The 22,850-nt window shown below is 51.5% G+C and overlaps 1 protein-coding gene across 12 annotated transcripts in view; it reads right to left on the bottom strand.

Moving 5' to 3' along the window:
* Positions 1-55: 55 nt before the first annotated feature.
* CPNE2 (copine 2) overlaps positions 56-22,850 on the bottom strand; it is a 59,697-nt gene continuing 36,902 nt past the window's right edge. For 10 of the 12 annotated variants that reach the window (XM_049805044.1, XM_049805043.1, XM_049805041.1 and 7 more), the window contains 10 exons: positions 22,311-22,400; positions 21,976-22,074; positions 19,966-20,052; positions 19,144-19,203; positions 16,594-16,727; positions 15,719-15,773; positions 10,972-11,023; positions 9,628-9,761; positions 4,684-4,920; positions 56-3,635 (listed from right to left, as the gene is read on the bottom strand). In XM_049805044.1, the coding sequence (XP_049661001.1) occupies positions 3,528-3,635; positions 4,684-4,920; positions 9,628-9,761; positions 10,972-11,023; positions 15,719-15,773; positions 16,594-16,727; positions 19,144-19,203; positions 19,966-20,052; positions 21,976-22,074; positions 22,311-22,400 (1,056 nt within the window). In that variant the 3' untranslated portion in view covers positions 56-3,527. Of the gene's footprint in view, positions 3,636-4,683; positions 4,921-9,627; positions 9,762-10,971; positions 11,024-15,698; positions 15,774-16,593; positions 16,728-19,143; positions 19,204-19,965; positions 20,053-21,975; positions 22,075-22,310; positions 22,401-22,850 lie in introns of those variants that run through there. The other 2 variants (XM_049805047.1, XM_049805045.1) reach the window with 2 other exon arrangements.

Genomic DNA, 22,850 nt, shown 5'->3' on the forward strand with positions numbered 1-22,850 from the left:
TGTGCCATTCATAATTGTTCCTGTTCCATTAAGCAATTTCTGTACTACCCAACCAGCCCCTTCCTCAAACCGCCACCCAGGAGAAGTGCAAGCCAGCCTCCTACAAATGCAGAGAGAAGGTGATGGGAAACTCTTGTTCTGAGTGAGTTCGGAGGAGCTGCAGTTGTCTGTTCTGCTCAAAGGCCATTGCTCCCGCACGGGCGCTTGACAAGTCATTCAGCTTTTCTGCAGCAGGGTCCTGAAGAGCATGAATTCAGAGTGCATGGGATTCCCCAGTTCAGCCCAACCTCTTTGTGCAGAAGCTGGAGAACTCTGCCATCCTTTGCAGTTGGTAGTTTTTGAAGTTGTATTGGATTTAAGAAACCTTACATGAGCATGTTTATGGGTGCTGTGGACCAGGAAGCCAGGCATGAGTGAGAAGTAAGCTGTGAAAGCTGAGGGCCCATCCTTTTCATCTCTGTGTGCCAACAGCACTAATGGGAGGTCGGTGGGTTGGAACAGCTCAGCTTGACTGCTCAAAGGTGGAAATGTCTTTGTGACAATCTCCCTCACAGCAGTCTTGGTCTACGTACTACACTCCGAAGTGTATGCGCTTCTGAGAAAACAGCTGATACGTGCGTACCAAAGGGCAGTTATCTGAATGTGACGCTAAGCAACTTGTAAGAGAGCAGCTGGGATAAAACAGTGAAAACTGAAGGCCTTCAGTAGGATTCATGCCTTAGCTTGAGTGTTGAACTTTCCTAAAGGAAACAAGGAGAGTTGTGCTCACGCTGAAGCTATCCTTAGCCAAATACCCTTTCTGTTTGCACAACCCTGTTCCACAATCAGATCTTTACAAACACGCTGTAATTCCTCCCCTGTTCTTCTGGGCTGCCTGGCACCTTTGTGTTTGCTCCAGAGTTGCTCCTGCCTCTTCTCCAGCTACTGTAATTATGGCGCTTTCAGGTGGAAAATAGCTAGATCTCTTGCTGCCTCCCTAATGCTTTGCTTTGGATGACTTTCATCGTACCTGGCTATGGAGTGAAATGGAAGCGGTGCACAAAAAAATATCTGTTTTTCTTGAAAGTTGCATTTGCAAGAGCCTTGAGCAGTTGAAATGAGAGATGTAGGTGTCCTTCCCTGGCATTAAGCTAGATCAATAATCTCTCTATAGACTTGGAACAGCCTAGCCTGGCTGTGAGCGTGCTGGGGCCATTTTCCTGAGTGGTATTTTGCACAACTGCAGTCAAAATGGCTGATTTAGTAAGAAATTTATAGTGGAATTTGGCAGCCAGTTGCAGGCAGATGTGGTGGTGGTGGTCCGTGGGGGCTGCAGGTGGGTGCAAGAGGGGGGTGATGGTGGTTATGTTGGACCATGCAAGGCCAGGAGGAGATGTAATTCAGTGAAAGCAGGCAGGAGAGCTCCCCACTTTCCTCTTGTTCCCAAAAGAGCAGGAATAGGGCACTTGGGGAATGCCTTTAGCTCACACAAGCCTTTGAGTCTGAGTCACTTCTGCTGTTCTCATGGCCTGGCCCATGTAAACAAACTGCAGTTGTCCCAGCTCATCACTCCATCCGTTGGGCCCATTTACCTTCTTACAGTCAGAAGCCATCTGACATTAAAATACTTAAGTGGACTGAAAGACATGCTGGGACATGAAGAGTGCAAGGGATGGAGGATAAATCAGAGCTTCTGGAAATGGCAGCTGTGGCAGTAACCTTGCCCCAGGGCTGATATGCTGGAGAAGAACGGCTGGGTCCAACAACTCTGTCATTCAGTGATGGATGTAGATTTTTTTTTTTTAAGACTGTTCTCTCTTTGCCGTGACTGCATAGCGTGTGCTTCATCCCCTCCCCAGAGACAGCTTCATAAACTGCTTGTTGTCTGTGCTTGTTGTTAAAGCTTCAGAGAGGTGTTAAAAAAAATGACAAACCCCCACAAACATGCTACTAGCAGGAGAACTTACTAGCTAGTGCAGCTGCATGTGAGGTTTTCATATGGAAAGAAAAAAAAAATTTTTTTTCCAGAGCCACAGACTTTGATCCGGAGGCTGAGCTGTATACAGCATTATTTTCAAACAAGCTGCCTTTCAAAGGCTGCTTCTCCATTTGGAAAAGGGTGGTGTTGGTTGGGTTTTTTGCCTTCCAGAGGGCTTTGCAAGGCAAATATTTCATGGAGCAGTCCCACCTCTCCTGAGGGATGGGGCCTCACCAAGCTCTGTGCTCGGAGCTGACTTGGGGCCTCACCATCAGCTTTGGCTTTGTGCTTTGGCCAAGCTGGGGGGCTGCACGGGGCAGCCTGTGTGCTGGTGACTCGGAGGGAGCAGTGACAACCATGCATTCACTAGCGGTGGTAACAAGCACGGCCAGTAGCACATATGCGTGCAAATGGGCTCCAGGCTTTAAATAGAGACACCAACCTCCCACCGCAAGTGTTTTCCCTAATGGGCACAAGGGATGTCAAGTCTACCTGAGTTTGGAGTAAGGCTGGTGATCCCTGCAGTATATTCAACTTCCTACCTGCTAGCTTCAAAAGACCTTAATCTAGTTAACAACAGAAGAAAGCAGCAATTAGCGCTGAAGAGAGCACGTTGCTGATGAGCAGCTCAAAGGAGCTGCTGGAAAGCAGGATTTCATTACCCAGCCCATCTTCTCCCAGGCAGCAGGGAACTTTTGTTACTCAGACTTGGAAAAATTTCTAGAGATGAAGCAGCAGCAAACCATGAAACTTCCTTTGCCAGTTTGTTGTGGGTTCACCAGTGTTTTCCCAAGCATGTGCGTGCTTGCACACACACCAGCCTCCTGCCCTCAGCTCAGGCAGGCAGTGAGAGCTGAAGGGGTGGGGAGAGCATGCTGCCCTCCCTAGGACATCCATATTCACCTCCACCTTTGGTAAATCGCCATCTTGCTTGCTGCCATTGGTGTGGCCTGGGGCTGATCCTGGGGCAGAAACACTGAACGCAGGCTGAGTGGCTGGGTGACAGCCCGTCTTGGGGTGACTCTCAAACACCCAGCACCACTGACCACGTAAGGTGCCCCCAGACCTTCCCATATGGGAGTCCCTTGTTTTAAATGTCCAAGTTCCTTTATTAACCTGAGTATAACAAATATAACATGTACACAGTATAAAAATGAACATAGAGCGTGACAGATGTACAGGTACAACAACACAGATACATGAACTATACAATGACCAGTTCATTGAATGATAATAATATATTAAGCATTTCATTGCTTGGAAAAAGCAAGTTTTGATTGTAAAAATTGTATCCTGTTCCACTGAAATTATACAAAGTACATTCAATACTGAAAAGTGACTCAACAGAGCAGGACCAGGGCATGGCCTGGCCGCTTAGTGTTACCTCGGGCTGGGACTGTACAAAATGAATCCAGATGCTTCTCTGGGATGAGTTTTAAGAACTTAGCAATTAAATTAAGGAGTACAAAGTATTTCAGGGAGGGTATTCTCTTAAAAGCATGTGGAACATGCGTTTTCGGTAGGACCGACAGGCTTCAGCAACATGCAGAGGGCACAGCCTGGCACAGCTCTACGCGGGCTCCGAGTTGATGGGCGGCAGGTTTTGGTGCTTGAAGTACTGCACGACTTGCTGGGGCAGCTCTGCCAGCACAGCTTTGGCCAGGGTCTCCTTGGGAGCCTGCAGGCGAAAGGGAGAAAACACCGGCATAAGCATGGCCGTAGGGGACCAACCGAGAAAACACGCCTGGGCTGTCCCCAACTCCAGACTGGCATTTCATTTAATACCCCCCAGAGCCTACCAGCAGCCAGCATTTTATACACCTGGGATTATTATATTCTATACTTCACCTTCCCTCCAGGAGCTAATGCACTGGTAGGGAGGAATAAAACATCCTCGGTAGGTTAGAAAAAAACAGGTATTGAGTAACAGCAGGTGAAATAGAAAAACACTGATTAGTTGCTAAAAGAGGGAAGATAAGCACAGGCTGAGTTTCTGCATCCTCTGGCAATCCTGTGCCAGCAACAGCGTCCGACCCAGGGCTGGCTCCTGGCCGATCAAGATGGGCAGAGAACTGTATCTCATTTTGTCCTTTTTTTTTTTTTTTTTTTTTTCCCCTTCCTTTGTCGACGTTTTCCCAACACACAACAGTGGGTCAGGCAGTGGGAAGCTGTCCCACAGAGGGGACATGTGGAGGGCCACTGCCAGTATTGCCCCTTTCTACAGGTGCTGGGAGGGGACCTGTGGGGCTCAGGGCTTGCTTACCCCCAGGGCTGGGACAATTCAGCATTAAGCCCTCAGCACGTGACACATCACGGGTGCCGGATGAGGCCTGAGTGGGAGACACTGGCATGGGACTGCGGCAAGGGACACAAGCCCAGCGCTGCCCCAGCTTGCTGTGGGAACCTGGACCCTGCTATAATTAACTGGTTTTTGCTCCCATCTGCCTGGCAATGACAGAGGGTGGCAGAGATGTGGTGGTGCTCAGATGGAGCATGCTACGGAGATACAAAGCACTGTTGCCCCTGCCTGCAGTGCTGCTTTACGTGGTCCATGCTGGAGCATCACTGAGGGATGTGGAATTTAGGGGCAGGGCAGGGCAGGCAGGTGCCAGCCGTCTACCTCTTGCCTCTATCTGCCTCTGCCAGGGTTGTTCTGCTTCCAGGATCCTTTCCAGGCTCGAGACCCCATTTCCGCCTGTGATCCCCTCCCCACTGCCCACGCTCACGTTGCGGAAATCCCGGAAGGGCACGAACTGGACGATGTCACGCACGGCCTCCTCGCCGGTGTAGGAGCGCAGCACCCGGCTGTCCCCATCCAGGAACTCCATGGCGGCAAAGTCGGCGTTCCCCACCCCCACGATGATGATGGACATGGGCAGCTTGGATGCCTGCACCACAGCGTGTCTTGTCTCGTCCATGTCGCTGATCACCCCATCTGTGATGATGAGGAGGATGAAGTATTGCTGCAGAGGGGAGGGTGGAGGGTCAGACCCAGTGGCATGCCCAGTGGGGCACCCTCATATCACAGCCAGAGCCTCTGGGGTGTGAGCGGCTGGGATGCTCTGCACACTGCGGGGAGGCAGGTCCCCCAGGGAATTTGGGAGCCTGAGGTTCACCCCTTCCCAGGACAGCTGGCATCACCCCCCCTTTAGCAGTATCCAGAAATTTCAGGTGCTCCCATTCCCCCCGATTTTTTAAAGAACCTCACCAAACAACACACCAACTCCCATCCCAAAATATTTTACTGATTTACTCTGCTTAATGATGGAAGAAAAGCCCCAACCTGTGCAGAGCTTCTGTGTCACAGCCAGGAGGAGTTTGGGGCCAGGACACGAGCCCAGCTGGAAGATGAAATCTCCCCCTACCTGCATATGGTGGGGTGCGTTTCTGGGCGGTCCCCATCAACACATCTCTGCACGGATGGGGAGCATCTCCTGCATCCCAGTGCGGGGCAGGGGGGGGCTTGACCCACGCTCAGGGGTTGTCCGTCTCCCATAAAAAGCAGTGGGTCTCGGAGGCAGCGAGGGGGGGGATGCAGAGGGTACTGGCAAGCTGGGGGGGATGCCAGAGCAGTGGCATTGGCACCTGCCCCCCTTCTCGTGGGGAAAGGAGGGTGACCAGGCCAGTCCACGGAGTTGGGGGAGGATGAGCAGAAGGACAGACAGTCCTGCTGGACCCAGCTCATCAAATCTGGGGCATGCGGACCCCTGAAACACCCATCTCCTCTGCCTCCAGGGAAAGTAATTGTTCAATTTTGGCACATTACACAGCTTGCGTGTGCTGGAGAAATGACGAAAGCAAGCACTTAAGCGCATTAAAGCCCTTTGTTCCTCTCCTCATTCTTTCCATTTCCTCTGAAAACCACTAGCACAGCCATCCTGGAAAAGCAAGAGAGGGAACGCCACCCAAAGCCCATTTTCTTGGTCTTCCTCCAGTCCACAGCTCCCGAAACCTTCCGTAAGCATTGTCTGCCCTCGACACACTCCGGTGCTAAATTCCAAGTACAAACAAGGCTGGATCAAGCTTAAGGATGTGGGTGAGGAGGTAGTCCCAAGCCAGGGCAGGCAGGCAGCCCCTTCCTGACCCTGACCCCTTTTGATGCATTAGCCCTGCCTGCAGAGTGCTGCCCAGGGTTTAGCTTTTTCCTAAATCCCTACTTTTCAGAGCGAGTCATGGGGAGACGTAGATCTGAAGAGCAGGACCCCAACACCCGAGTCTGGAGGGTAAGACTAAACTCCAGGAGAAGACCTGCATGCTCCTCCATGGTGGCCAGCACTGGTCATCACTGGAAGCAGGACAGGTGACTGGGGCCTGACTCTGTCTGGGAACCAGTATGGGAGGAAGCGTAAAACCTTGAGGAGAGCAGCTGATAATGGGAATGACTTTAAGCTGATTCCCCTCCTTCCTCCCCCGGCCTCTGTGCATGGTCAAAAAGAGGAAACCCAGAAAGGACTATTTCCCTTTGTTCCCTTTTTTTCTGTGAAATCCGTAACGGGATCAGAGAAAATTGCTGGAAAGTATGCAGGAAAAGAGGGGTAGAGCAGAGCTCATCAAATGTTTGTCGTGACGTATTTTGGAGGGCAAGCAGAATAAGAGCTGATGGTGGGGGGGTCAGGCTCAAAGCCCGGGGGGTTGCAGCAGGGTAAGCTTGCGGGGAGCATCGTTACTAGCAAGGGAGCAGCGAGGAGTGCATGAGAGCATCGGTGGGAGGTTCCCCAAGGACCGATGACAGTTTGGGTGGTGTCAGTAAATGGCAGCGGGGCAGGGGTGCTGGTGGCACCTCAGGGCTCCAGCCACGGTACCTGGCCAGGGTGCAACCGGAGCCATGGTGGCAGGGACCAGGCTGGGGTCTCCATTGGCACACCAACCCAGCAGCACCTTCCCCCTTTCTCCCCTTTTTGTAGTTAAAATGGCTGATCTCTGAATCCACTGAGGGCTTTGGGGATGTTTCCTGATTATTTGCTAATGATATCAGCAATTAGGCTCACCCACGTGAGCAGGACTTGAAGGGATTAGGCAGCACTAAGCAGCATGCGGTAAGAAAAGGGGAGGTTTGGATGCAGGGGCCCTGCTGGAAAGGTGTGTTTTAATTCCCCAAAGCTTATTAATACTTCCCCAAGAGTCAAATCATGTGTAATCCCTCTGTCTCTCCCCCTTACCCCAACATGTTTTAGTCCTCCCATCCCTTAAGAGTTGATTGCTCCAGTGTTTGTAATCCATGTTGCCATGGAAAAACTACGAGGTTTTTTTATTTTATTTGAAATGTTGGGAGCAAGCAAGTGCAGGAGGAAGAGGAGGGCAGGTCCAGGTGGCCACTGAGGCCAGCAGCATCAGGGGTGGCTTTGCTGCACACATTGAAGATGGAATAGAAGAGGAGAAGACCCCAGGGGAGCAAGATCCCTCATCAATAATGCTTTGTGCTTCCAAAAGAAAAGACCAAGCCAACCCGGACTTGCCTCTGACGGCACTATTAGTGCCCATTATTTAAAATCTCCCTTGATTAAACTATTAGTGCCAACGGAGGGGTGCAATTTGCATATGATTAGCGCCTCTGCTCAGTGCGGAGCCTGTGGGCTTCTCCCTCCCCCACTGATGCCGAGAGAGAGAAAACGAAAAAATGAGGAGTGACCTGGATTTGTGCTGAATTAAACCAAACTCAGTATTTCCTTGTGCCTGGGGCTGGGAAAAGCAACAGTGCTCAAGGCAAGGCTGGAAAAGGTCCCCTTGGGGAGGACGTTTTGGGTGTGATCCAGCCCTGCTCCAGGCAGGAACCAGGCAAGCTTCTACCCGGAGGCAGCTCCTGCCACACATGTGCTGATGCCCAAGCTGAGCTGCTTTTGGCCAGCAAAACCCAGGGCTCAGACCTGCTGTCCTCTGTGGGCAGCCTGCTGCCACAGGGACCCAAGTGAGCTCCATCTTGCAGTCTTCAGATGCTCTTTGCACCCCTGAGGGGACACTCCCGTCACCACCAGCAAGGCTGGACCCATGGCTGCAGTTCCTGACACATGCAGGCATCCCGGCATCCCTTCAACCACCAGCTTCACCCTCCGAAACCACGCCGGCACTGGCTCCCTCACAGCCCAGTGCAACTGTGTGCAGTTCTACGAGGCCCCCGCGCTAATGAGCAGCTTTTTGACATATGGATGTGAATAGTCTGATGGACTAATTAACAGGGACTTCCAGGACTGCCGAGTGGCTGGAGCAGCCGTGCGGGAACCTGAAGCCTGGCCCTGAGCCTGCTGCTTGTCCAAGTGGCGTGAAAAGCAATGATCAAATTGAGCCATCCCGTGGTTTTCTGCAACTCCTCCTCAAATATAAAAAGCTATTTGAAGGGGAATAGCAGAAAGGTCTTCTCCTGGCAAAAGGTTCAGATCTGGCCATCAGCCACACCAGAAACGTCATGCTTTACACCGTGGCCCAGGCTTGCTCTCTCCTGCTGCTGCTTGCAAGGCTGGATGTGCCCCTCCAGATCTCCCTGGGAGATCTTCACAGAGGAGAGGGAGATGCTTCCTTGCAGCTGTTTGTTGTGTGTCGAAGGGAAACCAAAGGTTTAAAGTCATGCTCAACCTCTTCCCTGTTGCTCGTGTTTCCCACCTGTGCTACTGCAGCAGCATCGCCATCCTAGTGCCCCTGGGGACCCCAAGACCATCCGGTCTGTCCTGCCGCAGGACAGTCTTGCAGCAAGCAGGAGCAGGAGACTGTTTTGAAAGCAAGAACCGCTCTCAGGACTATCATTCCCCACTTATCCATAAGGACAGAGGTTGCGTCCTCAGAGCAAAGCCCCTTGGAGCTCAGCAGAGGTTGTTTTAGGAAAAAGATTAGGAGAGAACAAAGTTGTCCTTTCCTGTCTCCTGCCAGCTGCTGCCTGGCACGTGTCAGGGAGTCCTGAGCCTGAGCTCACCCTGGCGCAGTGGTGATCAGCCCTTTATAGCTGGGTCTGCCACAAACACATCCCTTCCCTCTCCGGACCTTCACAGCCTTCAGCCCCAGGCACCGTCCCGGGGTGGTCTCAGGTCCCTGACTCCACTGCACACTGGCCTGTTGAATACCCATCACCCAGCTATTCCTCAAGGGGCTTTGCTGGCCTTCCCCAGAAGAATTAGGGAGAAATCAATCACTTTTTCATCATTCATGATTTTATGCATCTCTGATGTTCCCAGTTGACTTCCTGGGCCAGAAGGTGTCAGCCTTATTGCTTCCCATACAGGAGCTGGTCCACACCACTGAGTGTCTTGGCCAAGTCTCTCACTATCATTCCCAGGGCTGTTCGATCCTCTTTGAGGTAAAGGCACCAACATTTAAGATGGTGCTCAAGGCATCTGTATAAATCCAAGGGATGCCCACCTCATGGCATCTCTCACCCTCATCTCCATTCTCTCCCCAATAATTTCCGATTCTCCACAGCTGCAGTTTTGTTGACTGTTGTCAACTTTTTGAGTTTGTTTTTTTCTTCCTAAGAAGCACCTGCAATGACTCTATGTTCTCCGTCTGAAGTGATGACAGCCAACTGAGAGCCCACAGCTGCAGGGACCCCAGGGATGGTCCTGGTGGGAGGAGTCTGCCTCCCTGCCCTCAGTGAAAGGAAAGGGGAAAAAACAAACTCAGAGTTTGCCTTCCCCTGCCCAAAGTCATCAGGATTGCCATCATATCATGGGATCTTACGGACTTACGGATGCAGCCTCCTGTTGGGTGGCCTGAGCCGCGAAGCGGGCCACGTGGTTGACAATGGGGGAGAAGTTGGTGGGTCCGTAGAAGCGGATGTGGGGCAGGCAGGCTGAGTACGCTTGGACAATGCCCTCCACACCTTCAGGGAAAGCAGAGAAGCCAGGCATTATAATGCACCACAGCCCAGGCCCACCACAAGTCCAAGCATCATTAGCTAACGCTGTCATGGGAGCTGAAGTTAGACCTATCCCCCCCCTCCCCAAACTCATCCAGCTCCACAAGTTTCATCCACCTCAACTCAAATTTTCTAATACCAGGGCTTTGCTCTTTAGTCACTTTGTAGCGAGTCCTCAGACCTTCTGGGGTAAGAGAGCCCTTGTAGTGCCCACAGTCAAAGAAGGCTTTCATTGGGTTTCTGCAAAAATCCCAGACTCAGCCAAAGAGGTGGAGCAAAAAGAAAAGCAACTCCTGGTCTCTGAGGATAACCAAAAACCAGACAGACATGGAGCAGAGTAGCAGAGAGAAGCAAAACAATCCCAGAAGCACCCTCTGAGCTCCCAAACTGTGTTTGGGACCTGCAGGTCATTGAAGACTCTTCTGCCACACCAGAACAGGGTAAATGGCTGCTCCCCCGAAAGGATGCATGGGTGTATAACTCAAAAATGACCAATTCCACAATTAATCAGCTGATAATCAGTTCTTCGGGAAGGACCTGTCACTAATAAGAGTTGCAGGATGGTGACTTCTGCGCCCCATAACGCCTGCAATAAATCAGGTCCAATGAACCCATTACAGCTACCAGAGAAGGACTGAACGAAGCAAAGGCAGCAGAAGAGCAGATGTTCACAACCAGGATTCATGAACCAGTGAGCAAGGTTTGGAGGCTGCCCAAGTCCCCGTTTGGCTGGGGGCAAAGGCAAAGGTCAAACCAGATGACTTTTGGAGTTCAAGGTATCCCTTACCACTTAGGATCTGAGCAGTTCTTCAGCCATGACTGTGACCAGTTCTCAGTTGCTAAATGAAGCATTAAGTCTGAATTTCCCATCTGCTAAACAGGCCTAGTGTTTCTTGCAGGCTTGCTGGAGGAGCAGACGGCTGGTAGGACACACCAGACACCAGCGCGAAGGCGGATTTTACGCTGTCTGAATCCAGTTGGGCCTTCCTACACACCCCCAAATTTCCTCTGCTTTCTTATGAGTGCACCCTTAGCATGTGCTCTGCTTCACCGTTCATGTCTGTCTCTGAACAGACCTTGAAAAATCCCTGAGATGTTATTGGAGAAATGCAGAGGGAAGGACAGAAGCCACTGAAGGCATCTAAGGAGTCTTAAAGACCTGGTAGATGCTTACCTGAACAGAACGGGTTTGTGGGATTGAAGTTAATGGCAAACTCATGGGATACCTGTGGAGAAGAAGAGATGCAAATTAACACAGAGGGCCAGTGCGGAGCAGGCTGCTCACTATCTGTTTAGCTGATGCTGCAAGGCTGGTTTGGGTCCGATGCTCCCCCGGGGCAGGACCCGGTGGTCACAGACATTACGTTCCATCCCGTTGGGTCAGCAACACTTCCCATCCCTCCACTACCCAAACAGCAAGGAGTCACAGAGACAAACGTGGTCAGGGTTGAGCAGCATTTTAGGATGGACTGGTTTCTCAATCCCCCCATCATGGAGCCACCTGAAATTATCACATCACGCATTCTGCTACAGCTATCCAAGCAGGTTTGTCCACATGGCTTTCCACTGGCTGCCTAGAGGGAAAGCATGCAGCAGGGATGCGGTCAGCCAGCTGGGCCATCTCACCGGTCACTAGGAGAAATTACTTCATCCTATAGCAGCTTATAAAGGGAGAAAACTCAATTAACATTACAGGGAGCCCCAGTTCTGGCAGCATCCTGGTTCCCCACCTCTCTGCAAGTGACATGGCACAGCAGGAGGGAGGCAGGCACAGAGTGAGCTGGGCTGAAGACCTGATCTGCCATGTCAGCTACCATGACAAAGCCAGCAGATGACTAGCTTTATCACCTGGGTCATCATGACAGTGAAAGCCAGCACAGGAGAGGTGATGTGAATGCTTGGGTGTGATGGACAGCAAGTCCCAGAACAGTCTGGGCTGGTTTTCATTGACCATGAAACCATTCCTCCTCCAAGGCAAGTAGGTGCAAGATCCCTCAGGTTTTCTACCGCATCCTTTCAAGCTGAGGGAGATGGTCTCACAAGGAGGTCCTGTGGGACACTGGCAAGAGCAGATAGACCTGCACACCCTGACCCCTGGCCTGTTGCACTAGCCCATCCAGAGAAACCAAACAGCAGTGCTGACTGCAAATCACAAAACCTTCCTCATCTGCTTCCACAGGAAGAGCCTGCAGACAGAGACCACAAAACGCTGGGCAACAGTTGTTTTGATCCTATCTCTGCCAGCAAAGGCAGGGCAGCTCAGCGGCCCAAGTGCAAAAGAGGGTCAGGACTCCTGGCCCCCACTATGAACCTTGCCAATGTTGGTGTGGGTCAACAGCTTGCTTGCGGAACAACCATGAGATCTGGGGCTTAGGCATTCCTCACTCTGCTACCTGCAATCTAGGCACCTTAGGAAGCAAACAGAGTCTCAGAAACACCAAGGATGCGCAACTGCCTCTTCCAGCACCTCTGAAATTTGAAGGGGGTGATTTGGGCTTTCAGGCCGCCAGCTCAAGGGCTCTCAAACAAAAAGTTCCCACTCTGTTCATGCCAGAGTTACAAAACAAGGATATTTTCTCCCTCTCAGGAGGGTGGAGGTTTGCTGAGCTTCTCAGCCGGGGGATCGCTTCGGGACATGCGTATTCATAACGCTGGCAAAATGACTGTCCTCTAAAGCGCTGTGTGAAGCATACGTCCTCCTGAGACTGCAAAGCAACACTGATTCAGACTTTCCAATTATACTGGGCATTGTGTTGAAAGCAGCAGAAACTATTTTTGCAAGAGGCTGTGGGGTGGGAAATAGCAACCCAACAAAAGTAGGTCAACAAAAAGTCCTCCCCGTGCTGCAAAGCTGACGAGCTGTCGGACCGGTGAATGTCCATCAAGAGCCTGCTTGGGTCTCTCCATGCCTGTTGAGCACAACCAGTAACACTCCCAGCCACCAGTAACCCCAGGGTTAGAGACGTAGTCTGAAATGCATGACTTGGTTTTGCATACGCCCTTTCTCGTAGAAGCCTCAATTTTGGGCAATGTATCCAAATTCAAATTTCTTGATTTTCAGTTGTAAAGAGCTAATTTTTTTTTTTAGAAGAAGAAGATGTTCAAAATTCTGCCATACCAGTATTTATAGACAAGGCAAGCAAAAATATTTCCATGTTTTGCACTGCATAAGAGGGGTTTCTCTTTCTTTTAAGAGCAGCAACGAAATGGTTTGGAGCTGTGTTCCTCACCATCTACAGACCAGACCCCCTGCATAGCAGAAGTGTTGCAAAACCTCCTTTGGAGTTTTTTAGGATTATATATCTATATCTCTATCTCTGCTAGAAAATTCAACAGGAGGGCTTCAAAATAACAAAAAAAAAAAAAAAAAAAAAAAAGGATCTCATTCCCTATTCAGCTCGTACTTTGAAAAACGGTTTCTGTGGAGTCCAATTAAATGTATAGGGAGCACCTACAGGTATCACATTCACCAGTAACTCACAGGGAGAAACTCTCAAACCACCTCAAATGGTAAGACATTCATCTGCAGCCAGCCTGTGTCCTCTTCCAGTCCTGGATGGGGACAGCCATAGCTCCATCTTTTCCCATCAGGAATTAGGGACGTGCCTTGCAGACACATGGCTGAAGCCTGTGCCAGAGAACTGACGCCGCAGAGTGTTCTCTGTCACCAGCTCGAGTGATCCTACCCTTGCCGTGACTCAGTTTCCCTATATTTATATATAAAAAGGCAAATGGATGGAAGCCTTTGGGATGGCACATCGGCAAAGCTGCCAGCTTCCTTTGGCCGACCCCATCTCCCAAACCCAGGGCGACTGGTGGGGCTCCGATGTTAAGCATCACCCTCTCCGCTGCTGCCTTGCCTTTGCTCATCCCCCAGAAACCACAACCCATCTGCTTCCCTCTCCTGTTCCCTACTGGGAAACCGCTCGAGGCTCTGTACAGAGCTGTTACACGGCAAGATGTTCTTTGACATTTCCAACAAGACTTTTGTGTGCAAAACATCTCGACGGGCGCCTGGGAAGCGTTGGGGGAGCCATGGCAACGGGAGCACAAAGCACCATTTATACGACTCTTATCTCTCAACTATCTTCTCCATTTCCACTCCGGTCTGGGTGTACGGCAGCCGCCTTCATCGTGTCCCCCTGAGGAGTATCATCAGCCACGCTGCTCCCCGACGCCTGCCTGGTGGAACGCAGGGCACGGGTTTCAATGAAGAACCACTGCTTTGGCTTTGAAATTACCCAACGAGCCTTGATGGCCAAAAAACCTTTAACGAGCGAGTCGAGCTGGTGATGCACAGACTCCGTGGGCTGGACAAGCCTGGGAGGGATGAAGGCCCAGGCTGGAGCGGCACAGGGCAGTGCACGGGGGATGGCCCCACTGCTAGCGTGAGACAACCGATGGGTCGCTCAGGGCATTAGGGCTGGTGACCTTTAGGCATGGGTCAAGCACCTGGGGAGGGAAAGCTGCTCTCCACTAGGATTTACATGGGCTTAGACATCATTCTGGGGGAAAACAAGGTGGTTTTTCTGGTAGTGCTTATGGAGTATTGCCAGGCCTGCAGGAGCAGTAGGAAATATTTCTGCAAGCAGGCAGCTACAGCGGGGGCACAGGAGTAGCATCCCTCTGCCCCCTACCCCTTAGCCAGCATCCTCGACCTGGTACCCACCTCCAGCCTTGCAGGAAGGGTCATTTCCAGCCCAGCGATGTGTTTCCCACAGGTGCTGAGGGATGTTCGCTGTAACAATTCCCCCCTTCCCCCAGCAGCCCCAGCCACCATGCCCTTTCCATCCCCACTGCATTTTCCATTCCCATTCCTCTCCCCAAGTAATAAATCCCTGACGGCAGCTGGCTGTTAGTCCTTGGAAGCTGCCTACTAAGATTTTCCCACCGAAAGTGGTGAAGTGACAGACCAGAGACATTTGCCGGCCAAGGAGGATGAATCAGCTCCAAAGTGCACACGGAGGGATGTCCTCCTGTGGCTGGCAAACAGCAAGAGCTCCCACTTGAGTCACATGAATTTTGGCTGCCGGGAGAGCAGAGAAAAGCGCAAAGTTGGGGCGGGCAGGACATCCCCAGCCTCGAGGGCTGGCAGCGATGAGCTTCCCTGCCCGATTCACAGCCACTGGTGACTTACATGCCCCGCTGCGCTCAGCCCAGAGCAAACCTCCCCTCCCAAAGAACACAAAAGGCTCCCTGAAATTCAACCCCCAACCCAAAGCTGGGAACTTCTCTAAACCAGCAAGCAGAAAGAAAATGCACATTAAGGGCGTGAGCAAAGAGCAGCCAAAAGACCCAGACAGTAGTGAAAGATGGTGGTGTCCTGGCACATCTCAGCTGTGAGAAGATGCTCCCCGTCAGCCATCATAGGCTGCAGGAGCAGCCCCAACACCTGCACAACTGATAAGCAGAATGCTCCAGCTCACACCCTTGCAGTACCAGGGTGCCTTTAACCCCTTCAGTGCCTAATCCCAACAAAAGATCAAAGTGGCTTTTGGGAAAACCCCTCTGTTCCAGTGCTTGTAGGCTCTCACCGTACAACATCATGTTGAGGCTACCCAGCTCCAAGTCCCCTTCCAGACTTTGCCGCCACCTCACACATTCATCCAGGAGCCTTTTCCCTTGCCTGGAATTGTTCCTGCCTCCTGCTAGGAAAATAAATCAATGCCTGACTCTGCCTGTTAATGCCAGGGAGCTGCTGCTCTTAGAAGGGAGGAACGGGCTGCCCGTGCCCCATCCCCGCCCACCTGCACTGCCACATCTCAGTTGCCACCAGCTGAAATCCCACATCTGCCCATTCTCCCTCTGCCCAACAGGTTTTCCCCGACCAAGCCAGCTGGGAAGCCCCAGCAGCTCCACTCCTGCCCAGGCAATATCAGGACAAACCCATCTCAAACGCACAGATGGCCACAACACTTCACCTTCCAGTCTGGTGGGAGCTGGGCACCAAATCCCAGAGCAGGAAACATCTTGTCTCTAAAAGAGAAGAAGAAAAACGTATGGGTGTATTTACGCACATGAAGCAGGTCTGCATGGCTCTTGCTATGGCCTCCTCATGCTACCAGCTGCCTGACGCCCAGCTACAGTGAAAGTGCCAGCTAAAAAAGGTGCCAGCCTTCCCTTCTCCCAAAACAATTCTCCCAAAACAATGCAGTGCCTTTAAGAATCTTGAGAGCTGAACAGAGAGAGAATAGATGTTCCCCTTTGGCTTTTGATCTTTAGAGAAAAAGAGTCCAGCTTTGCTTCGTCACCCACAGGGATCAGGAACATCCTCTTGCCCAAACACCTGAGTCTCTTGCAGATGCGTAACCCTGGAGATTTAAAAAAAATTACCTATCCATTTTGGTCACAAAAGCCAGCACGGCGGGACCATCAGATTTCTGTTTTGTTTTCTCTGTCGATGTCTAAGATGATATTTTTCTGTGCTGCACACCTCAGGGCACCTGGGGAACAAGGCAGGCTGGCAGTGCAGCTGTCAACAGCAAATACCAGCAAGCTGAGAGCATCTCCTCTGCGCTGAGAAAGCACCAAACGGCTGCTCCCCACCTCTGCTAGTGCACCCTTCCTCTCAACAGTGGCGATGGCGGGAGAGGAGAAACCCTGTCCTTACCCTCTCCTCCTCTTGTGTCCCCATGTCTGTGGTAATTTTCTCCCAAGGAGCTTTTCAAAAGCAAGGTATTATTTAGCCCTGGCTTTGCAGATGGGAAGTCAAGGCACATGCATCCCAGCAGCCCCTCGGCAAGCCAGGGAAACATCTGCAAAACAGGGGTGGAGGCAGAAGGGCACGGTTGCTTACGAGTCATAGTCCTGGATGATCTGGCCGACAGCCCAGATAGCCGACAAGTACTCGTTTGTCCCCATGGGGTTGATATAGTGCAAAGAAGAGGGGTCTCGTGGGTTCCCATTGGAGGCTGTGAAGTCAATCCCAACCTGGGGGACAAGAGAAGGACAGACCCGTCCTCCGTTAGCAGACACCACCACGGACCTTGCCACCGAGCCACCATTGCCTTTGAGGTCTACACACAGTCCCATCAAGACCCAAACCTCACAAAATCCAGCTTTTCACCTTCCCTAAAAAAAGCTGATTAAATACTAGGTTAGGCAAAGCCATTCACTATTACATGTACATTTTTCACCAGCAAGCATCACATAAGGTGTCCCCAAGCAGCCCCTGCTCCTGGAGCAAGCCACCACCACCTCCAGCTCAGGACTCTCCCTGCCCATCTTCCAGGCGTTAAGCTCAGGAACTGAGCAGCCCCACAGCCACCAAAGCAGCCAGAGCCGCCTGGGCATTTGGATCTCAAGGTCTTTGACCAAAGATTCACAACCCTGAGCAGATCTTTCCCTGCAGCCACTCTTCATTGGCCTTCCCTGGGGACCAATATACGCTGAGCTCTCAGGAGGCTTTGTCAGCAAGGCACTCATTTTTCTCCCTCCTCAATTAGGCTTTCTATTTAAAGACATTTGTAGAAATACTTACCTCAGACCCAGTTAAACCTGGTCAGAAGAGGTGAGACGCTGAGACACCTGATCTGAAATGACTGGGAAGGAAAAGGTGGGAAGAGGCGAGCAGGCGGCGTGACTGCGCTCGTCTTGTTTGCTTAGCAAATAGGCAAAACCCAAAATAACTCTGTCGGCTAAATTGAGCTCAGGGGATTCGCGAGGGATTTTGCTCTGTATCCATAATGGGAGAGGACGAACTGCGATTTGGCTGAGACGGGACCTTGGCCTGGCTGGGCCAAGGAGACATCACAGCCCAGGATGTGCCACCACCCTCTGCCAGGGTGGCTGGTAAAACAGGCTTGACAGGACAAGGGGACGTGGTTTTAAACTGGAAGAGGGTAGGTTTAGATTGGAGATAAGGGAGAAATGTTGTACAATGAGGGTGGTGAGGCACTGGAACAGGTTGCCCAGAGAAGTTGTGGATGTCCCATCATTGGAAGCATTCAAGGTCAGGTTGGACAGGGCTTTGAGTAACCTGATCTAATGGAAGACGTCCCTGCCCATGGCAGGTAGGTTGGATTGATGATCTGCAAAGGTCCCTTCCAACCCAAACCATCCTATGGTTCTATGAAAACCCAACTTTCATATCAAGCAACCTTACAGCCTTACCAACCTGTGGTTCACTGCCGTAACACCCACGCTTGTGTGCCCAGCTCCTGCCAAGCCACCACAGGCATGGTCAGAGAGCAAGAAGGAAACTGAGGCACGGGGAGGGGGCTCAGTGGACTGAGAGAGATGCATGCCCCACTCATGCAAGCAGTGTCACCCAGAGCAGCACTCGGGCAACAAATTTCAGAGGGATGCAGCTGGTCTGCCTCTAGTACAAGGCAAGCGTCCAAGCACCATGCCCCTCTTCTCTGCAGCTTCAGCCCTTCTCTCCCCACCATCTCCCTTGGCAGGGAGGACACCAGCAGCCTTTCCAAATTGCAGTGGTGCATGCAGCAGCATCCTCCTCCCAGCTCAGGCATTCCTGCAGTGTTGCATCCATTGCAGACCCACACAGGTTTTTGGACCAAAGATGCCTTGAGAGGGGGAGAAACCCTCCAATAACTGGCAGATTTTTAGACGGGTGGAAGTATTTCTGCATTCAAGCCTAATTCATGCAAGAGCTCTGTGCTCCCAATAAACTTAATGATTTTCTCTTCTATTCACTCTCCAGCACCAAGACCTTAGCTCACAGCAGCAGAACAGCACACAAAAAGCTCTCCCAATCACTCCTGTTCCTATGGCAACTCTTCCTCCTCCTCCTACTCTCCCCCCATCATGTTTTTAGACGAAATAACAAAATACAAACTGAAATACTGCAAGTGCCTGCAGCTCTCCGGATACTGCACCAGAGAAGTTTGCAGAAATTGAAAACCCCACTTCTACATTGTGGCGGTTTCACTCAGGGTTGTAATGTCCTTGATTAGTTACTTCTGACAAGCCATAGTCCAGCTTGAAAGAAGGTGGAAATGCCAGTAAAAATGCAGAAAATCATCTCATTAACAGCCCAAAGCCTCTCAGCTGGCTTCAAAATAAGGAGAGCTTCCATAACAAAACTGGAGGGTGGTTAAACCCTACCATAGGGAGAGAAGTTGGTAACATTTTGTGAAGGGTCACAAGGTCTTTGTGCGAGTCTGACCTTCAGCCAAAGTCTAGCCAGCTCCCTCTGTGCTATTGGACACACCTGAACATCGCCATAATGACCACCAAAAATGCCCAAACCACATGGTTTAACAGCAAAATGGGGCCATGAAAAGCCACCCAAGCTGGTGCCAAATCTCATGCAGAACCTCCCTCCCCAGTTTTGACCATTAAATATGTGTTACTATTACTGGCAAAGAGAAGTAAAAGTCCTTACAGTAAACATCAGCTGGCAGCCTCCCAGGATGTAGTCCAGGAAGGAGAAATCTCTGGTTACCTGAAAGACAACAAAAAATAAATGTTTGGCAATCATCACCATGGCAGAACAAAAATAAATAAATACACGGAAAGTGCCCAAGCCTGCAGTCACTGTGAGTTTAGGCCTTGGGGGGACCTTCAGCCACATGCCAAAGCAATGGGAAGATCTACGTGGGTCTCCCATGGCAGCGTTTTGGCACTTCATGAGTCACGTGGGGCCAAGCAAGGCCGTGTATTAGCCCAAAGCTGGCGTGGGACGGCTGGACGAGGATCCTGGAGAGCTGGAAGTGTCCACCATGGTGAACTGAATGGAAAATCCTCTCCCCGTGGCCAAAACGGTCTCACACGACCAGCAGATCTGCTGTGGGAAGAGCTGTGTTGGTGCTTTCCCCGCTGTGCTGCTGCCATACAAAAAGAGGACTTTGCCAACACCTCAGCTCAGAAGAAGGACCTCTCCCACCTGCACCCAACCCTTGTCCCCAAGGAGACACCAAGCAGTTGGTAAGCACCCACAGCTTGGGCTTCATGCAGATGCTGCCCATGTTGACCACCTCCTCCTGGGTCTGTGACCGCCTGGGTGGAGGGTGGCACCAGCAACTCAGTACATGAGGTGCTCCAAATGGAGAGAAACCCAGGCAGAAAGGAAATCACACTTTTATTCATGGTCTGCAGGACCTGTGCTTGGAAATGCAAGGGTGCTGGAGGCAGAAGGGATGGGGGGAACTCAGGAAGACCTGAGCTCAGCCAGAAGCGGAAGGAAACATCCTGATGTCATACTCACTTTGCAGGACTTGACAATGATGATCCCAGAGTTCTTGTAATTCTTTTTCTTCTTCTGCTTTTTGGGGTTAATGCACTCTAGCTCGAGCTGTAACACATGAGACAGACAGTGGTCTGAGAGCAGTGCTGGGCTGTGCCAGGTGTCTGCAGATGCCACCAGTGGCCACATCCTGTGGACACCCTCCCTCCACGTGTTCCAAAGTGCTGAAGAAACATACATGAATCACAGTGAGCTACTAGTATTTAGTGATGGAAATGGAGGCACAGAACCTGCATGGGAAGGGGCTGCTTTTCCTTTCCAGGGGCTTTCACCTTGCCCAGGACCTGGTGCATGGGAGCCAAGACAACCTGGCAAGGCTACAGGGGTCTACGGGATGGGACAGGGGCAAATGGGATGGGAATGGTCAAACACATGAATAATTAGGGCAGACCACCACCTTTCCTCGAAAACTCTGGGAAAACAAAATGCCTCTTGAATATGCAGAAAATTGCTGCAATATTTCAATTTAAAAAAAAATCTAAAACTGAATAAAAACTTTTGTCAAAGAAGAAAGTTTACATGCAGATTGGTCTGAGGCATATGGCAGGACTGGGCAGGGAGAACACAGAGAGAAAGTTGTGTCCATTCTTCCAGTTGCAGAAAAATGGGAAAATTTTAAATACTAAAATCCTTAAGTTTCCTGAATGTGAATGTTGCATTTCATTGACTGAACAAAATCAAAACGCTATTGACAAAATCCCCTAACTCTGAATAAACCCAGGCAGCTGGTCCAGCCCAGACCCACTAGCAGGTAGCTCCCACATGGGTTCCATGTAGGACGGTGGTGGCCAGTCTGTGCTCAGACCATCCAAGGATGGCCCTGGACCTGCTCAGACCAGCCCGGTGATGGCCCTGGAGATGTCAATAAGCCTTTCCCCCCCCATCTCGGCCAGGCTGTGGCTGGACACTGCTGATCCCAACCTGCAAATACGCCAGCATGTGGTGCCTGGTCTACAGCCAGAGCATCTCTGTCCCTGCTTCTGTATTTACCCTCATCAGCGTGGCCACACAAAAGGATGAGGCAGATTACGAGGAGCTGCCCCGGGGAGAAGGGATGCTGAAGGGCGATACACAGTGGTAGCAAGCAGCAGCCACTTGCTTTTGGAGGCACCTTCCTCTGCCTGAAGCCTGCGGCAGCTGTGGTCAGAGAGCGGCGGCAGCTGGGAACGGCTTTACCAGGGAACAGACAGTGCCCGACCTTCCATGACAAGCCAAGCGAGGGGAGGAGGCAGAGAGAGCGCATCCCCAGGGGGACCCATGTTATGCACAGGGGCACAGCAGCACAGGTTGCAAATCCAGTGGAAAATCAGGCTCAATGCCTGGCTCTGGCACCATCAGCTTGTGCACTCCTGGACAGGACGCTTCACGACTTTGTGCCTTGGTTTCCCCAGCCAGGAAATTTTTCTCATTGTACCATGCATGGTGTTTCACATACCCCCAAGTCTCGGCCAAGCCCTCGTCTTGGTTTTGTAATCCTAGCGATAATGGCAGTGAAAAGCTCTGCTTATCCAGGAGTCTTCGCGACAGGCCTTTGATCAGGTAGCATCTACCAAGGCTTTTGGCCAGCACTTCGGGGGGAAGACAGGGACACCTTTGGCCAAAAAAACGGTGTAGAGTTGCACAGAAGCTGACAGTCCTGAGGATGAGGCGGTCCTTGCTGCAGATGCAGCCCCAGTAGCATGTCACACCTCCCCATCTGACCCCCCAAATCACAGGGCACCCCCAAATCACAGGTGCTTCTTCAAACATCTCAGCAGAACTCATTTTTTCGGGCAAGACTGCCTCAGCCCTCTCTCTAGCTCAGATGCTTTAGCTACAACGGTGGCCTGGGTCACTCATGGTGTGGGTGGGAGGAGAAAGGTGGTTGGACTTGGCTTCTTCTCAGCACAGGTTGATGGTCTCAGTCCAAGTCCACCACCAACCCCAAGGAGCCCCCTCCTTGTTCTTCCCTGAGAGCATGTTGGCACTTACTGGAAAGGCATCTTGAGCTTCGCACATCCTGGCCACCGAGGTCTGAAACTCCCCGATGAAGTCGTGTCCCCCATCGCTGTCATAGTCATAACACATCACCTAGGGCGGGAGGAGCACAAACCAGCCTCAGACACAGTAGCTATCTCCTGCAAGGACACTTGCTGAAGTTCCCAACCTCTCCTGTTAGAGACCCCAAACAGGCTTTTTTATTGTTTTGGGGGAAGGTTCTGCTTTAGTTTTTTGGTTGTTTTTTTTAATAAACCAGCCATGGGGTTTTAGATGTTTAACAATCAATCCCAGAGACTGACTGTACAAGCTGAAGGGACCCCAGTTACCTTTATCAGCTTCTCTACATCTCCATCACACAGTGACACCAAAGGCACAGTGAACGGCTTCCAGACGGGGTCCAGTGTGTACTTGATCACCTGCGGGGTGGGAGCAGACGGTGCCGTTACAACGGGCACATCTGCAGGGGGAGATTGGAACAAAGCAGAGACACGTCTCCAAGAGCGTGTTCTCAGTAAGGCGGGCCGGGCAAGCTGCAGAAAGCCCCATCTCAGCCCTCTTCTGCCTCCTTAACTTAGACACAGCGGCTCTCCCTTCTCAGGCTGTAGCACGTGTGAGTTACAACAGATTCATTTCATTACGCTGGGTGCTTTATCCACCTCCGGGGGGCAATTAAATAAACCTGCTCGAGAAAACAGCTGCAGCAGACTGGGCAGCATGTGCACAACCATGCCCAGAGCATGGGCACCACCACTTACCCCACCAGTTCAAGGCCAGCAGCTACTATTTATGCCCTCTGCATTCCATTGCTTGCACCCTACTCATTGCTTACCAACCTCCCCCCCCCCCCCCCAGCACCCCAGTGCAGC

Source organism: Accipiter gentilis, chromosome 7 (assembly GCF_929443795.1).
Source record: "Accipiter gentilis chromosome 7, bAccGen1.1, whole genome shotgun sequence".
Lineage (NCBI taxonomy): Eukaryota > Metazoa > Chordata > Aves > Accipitriformes > Accipitridae > Astur > Astur gentilis.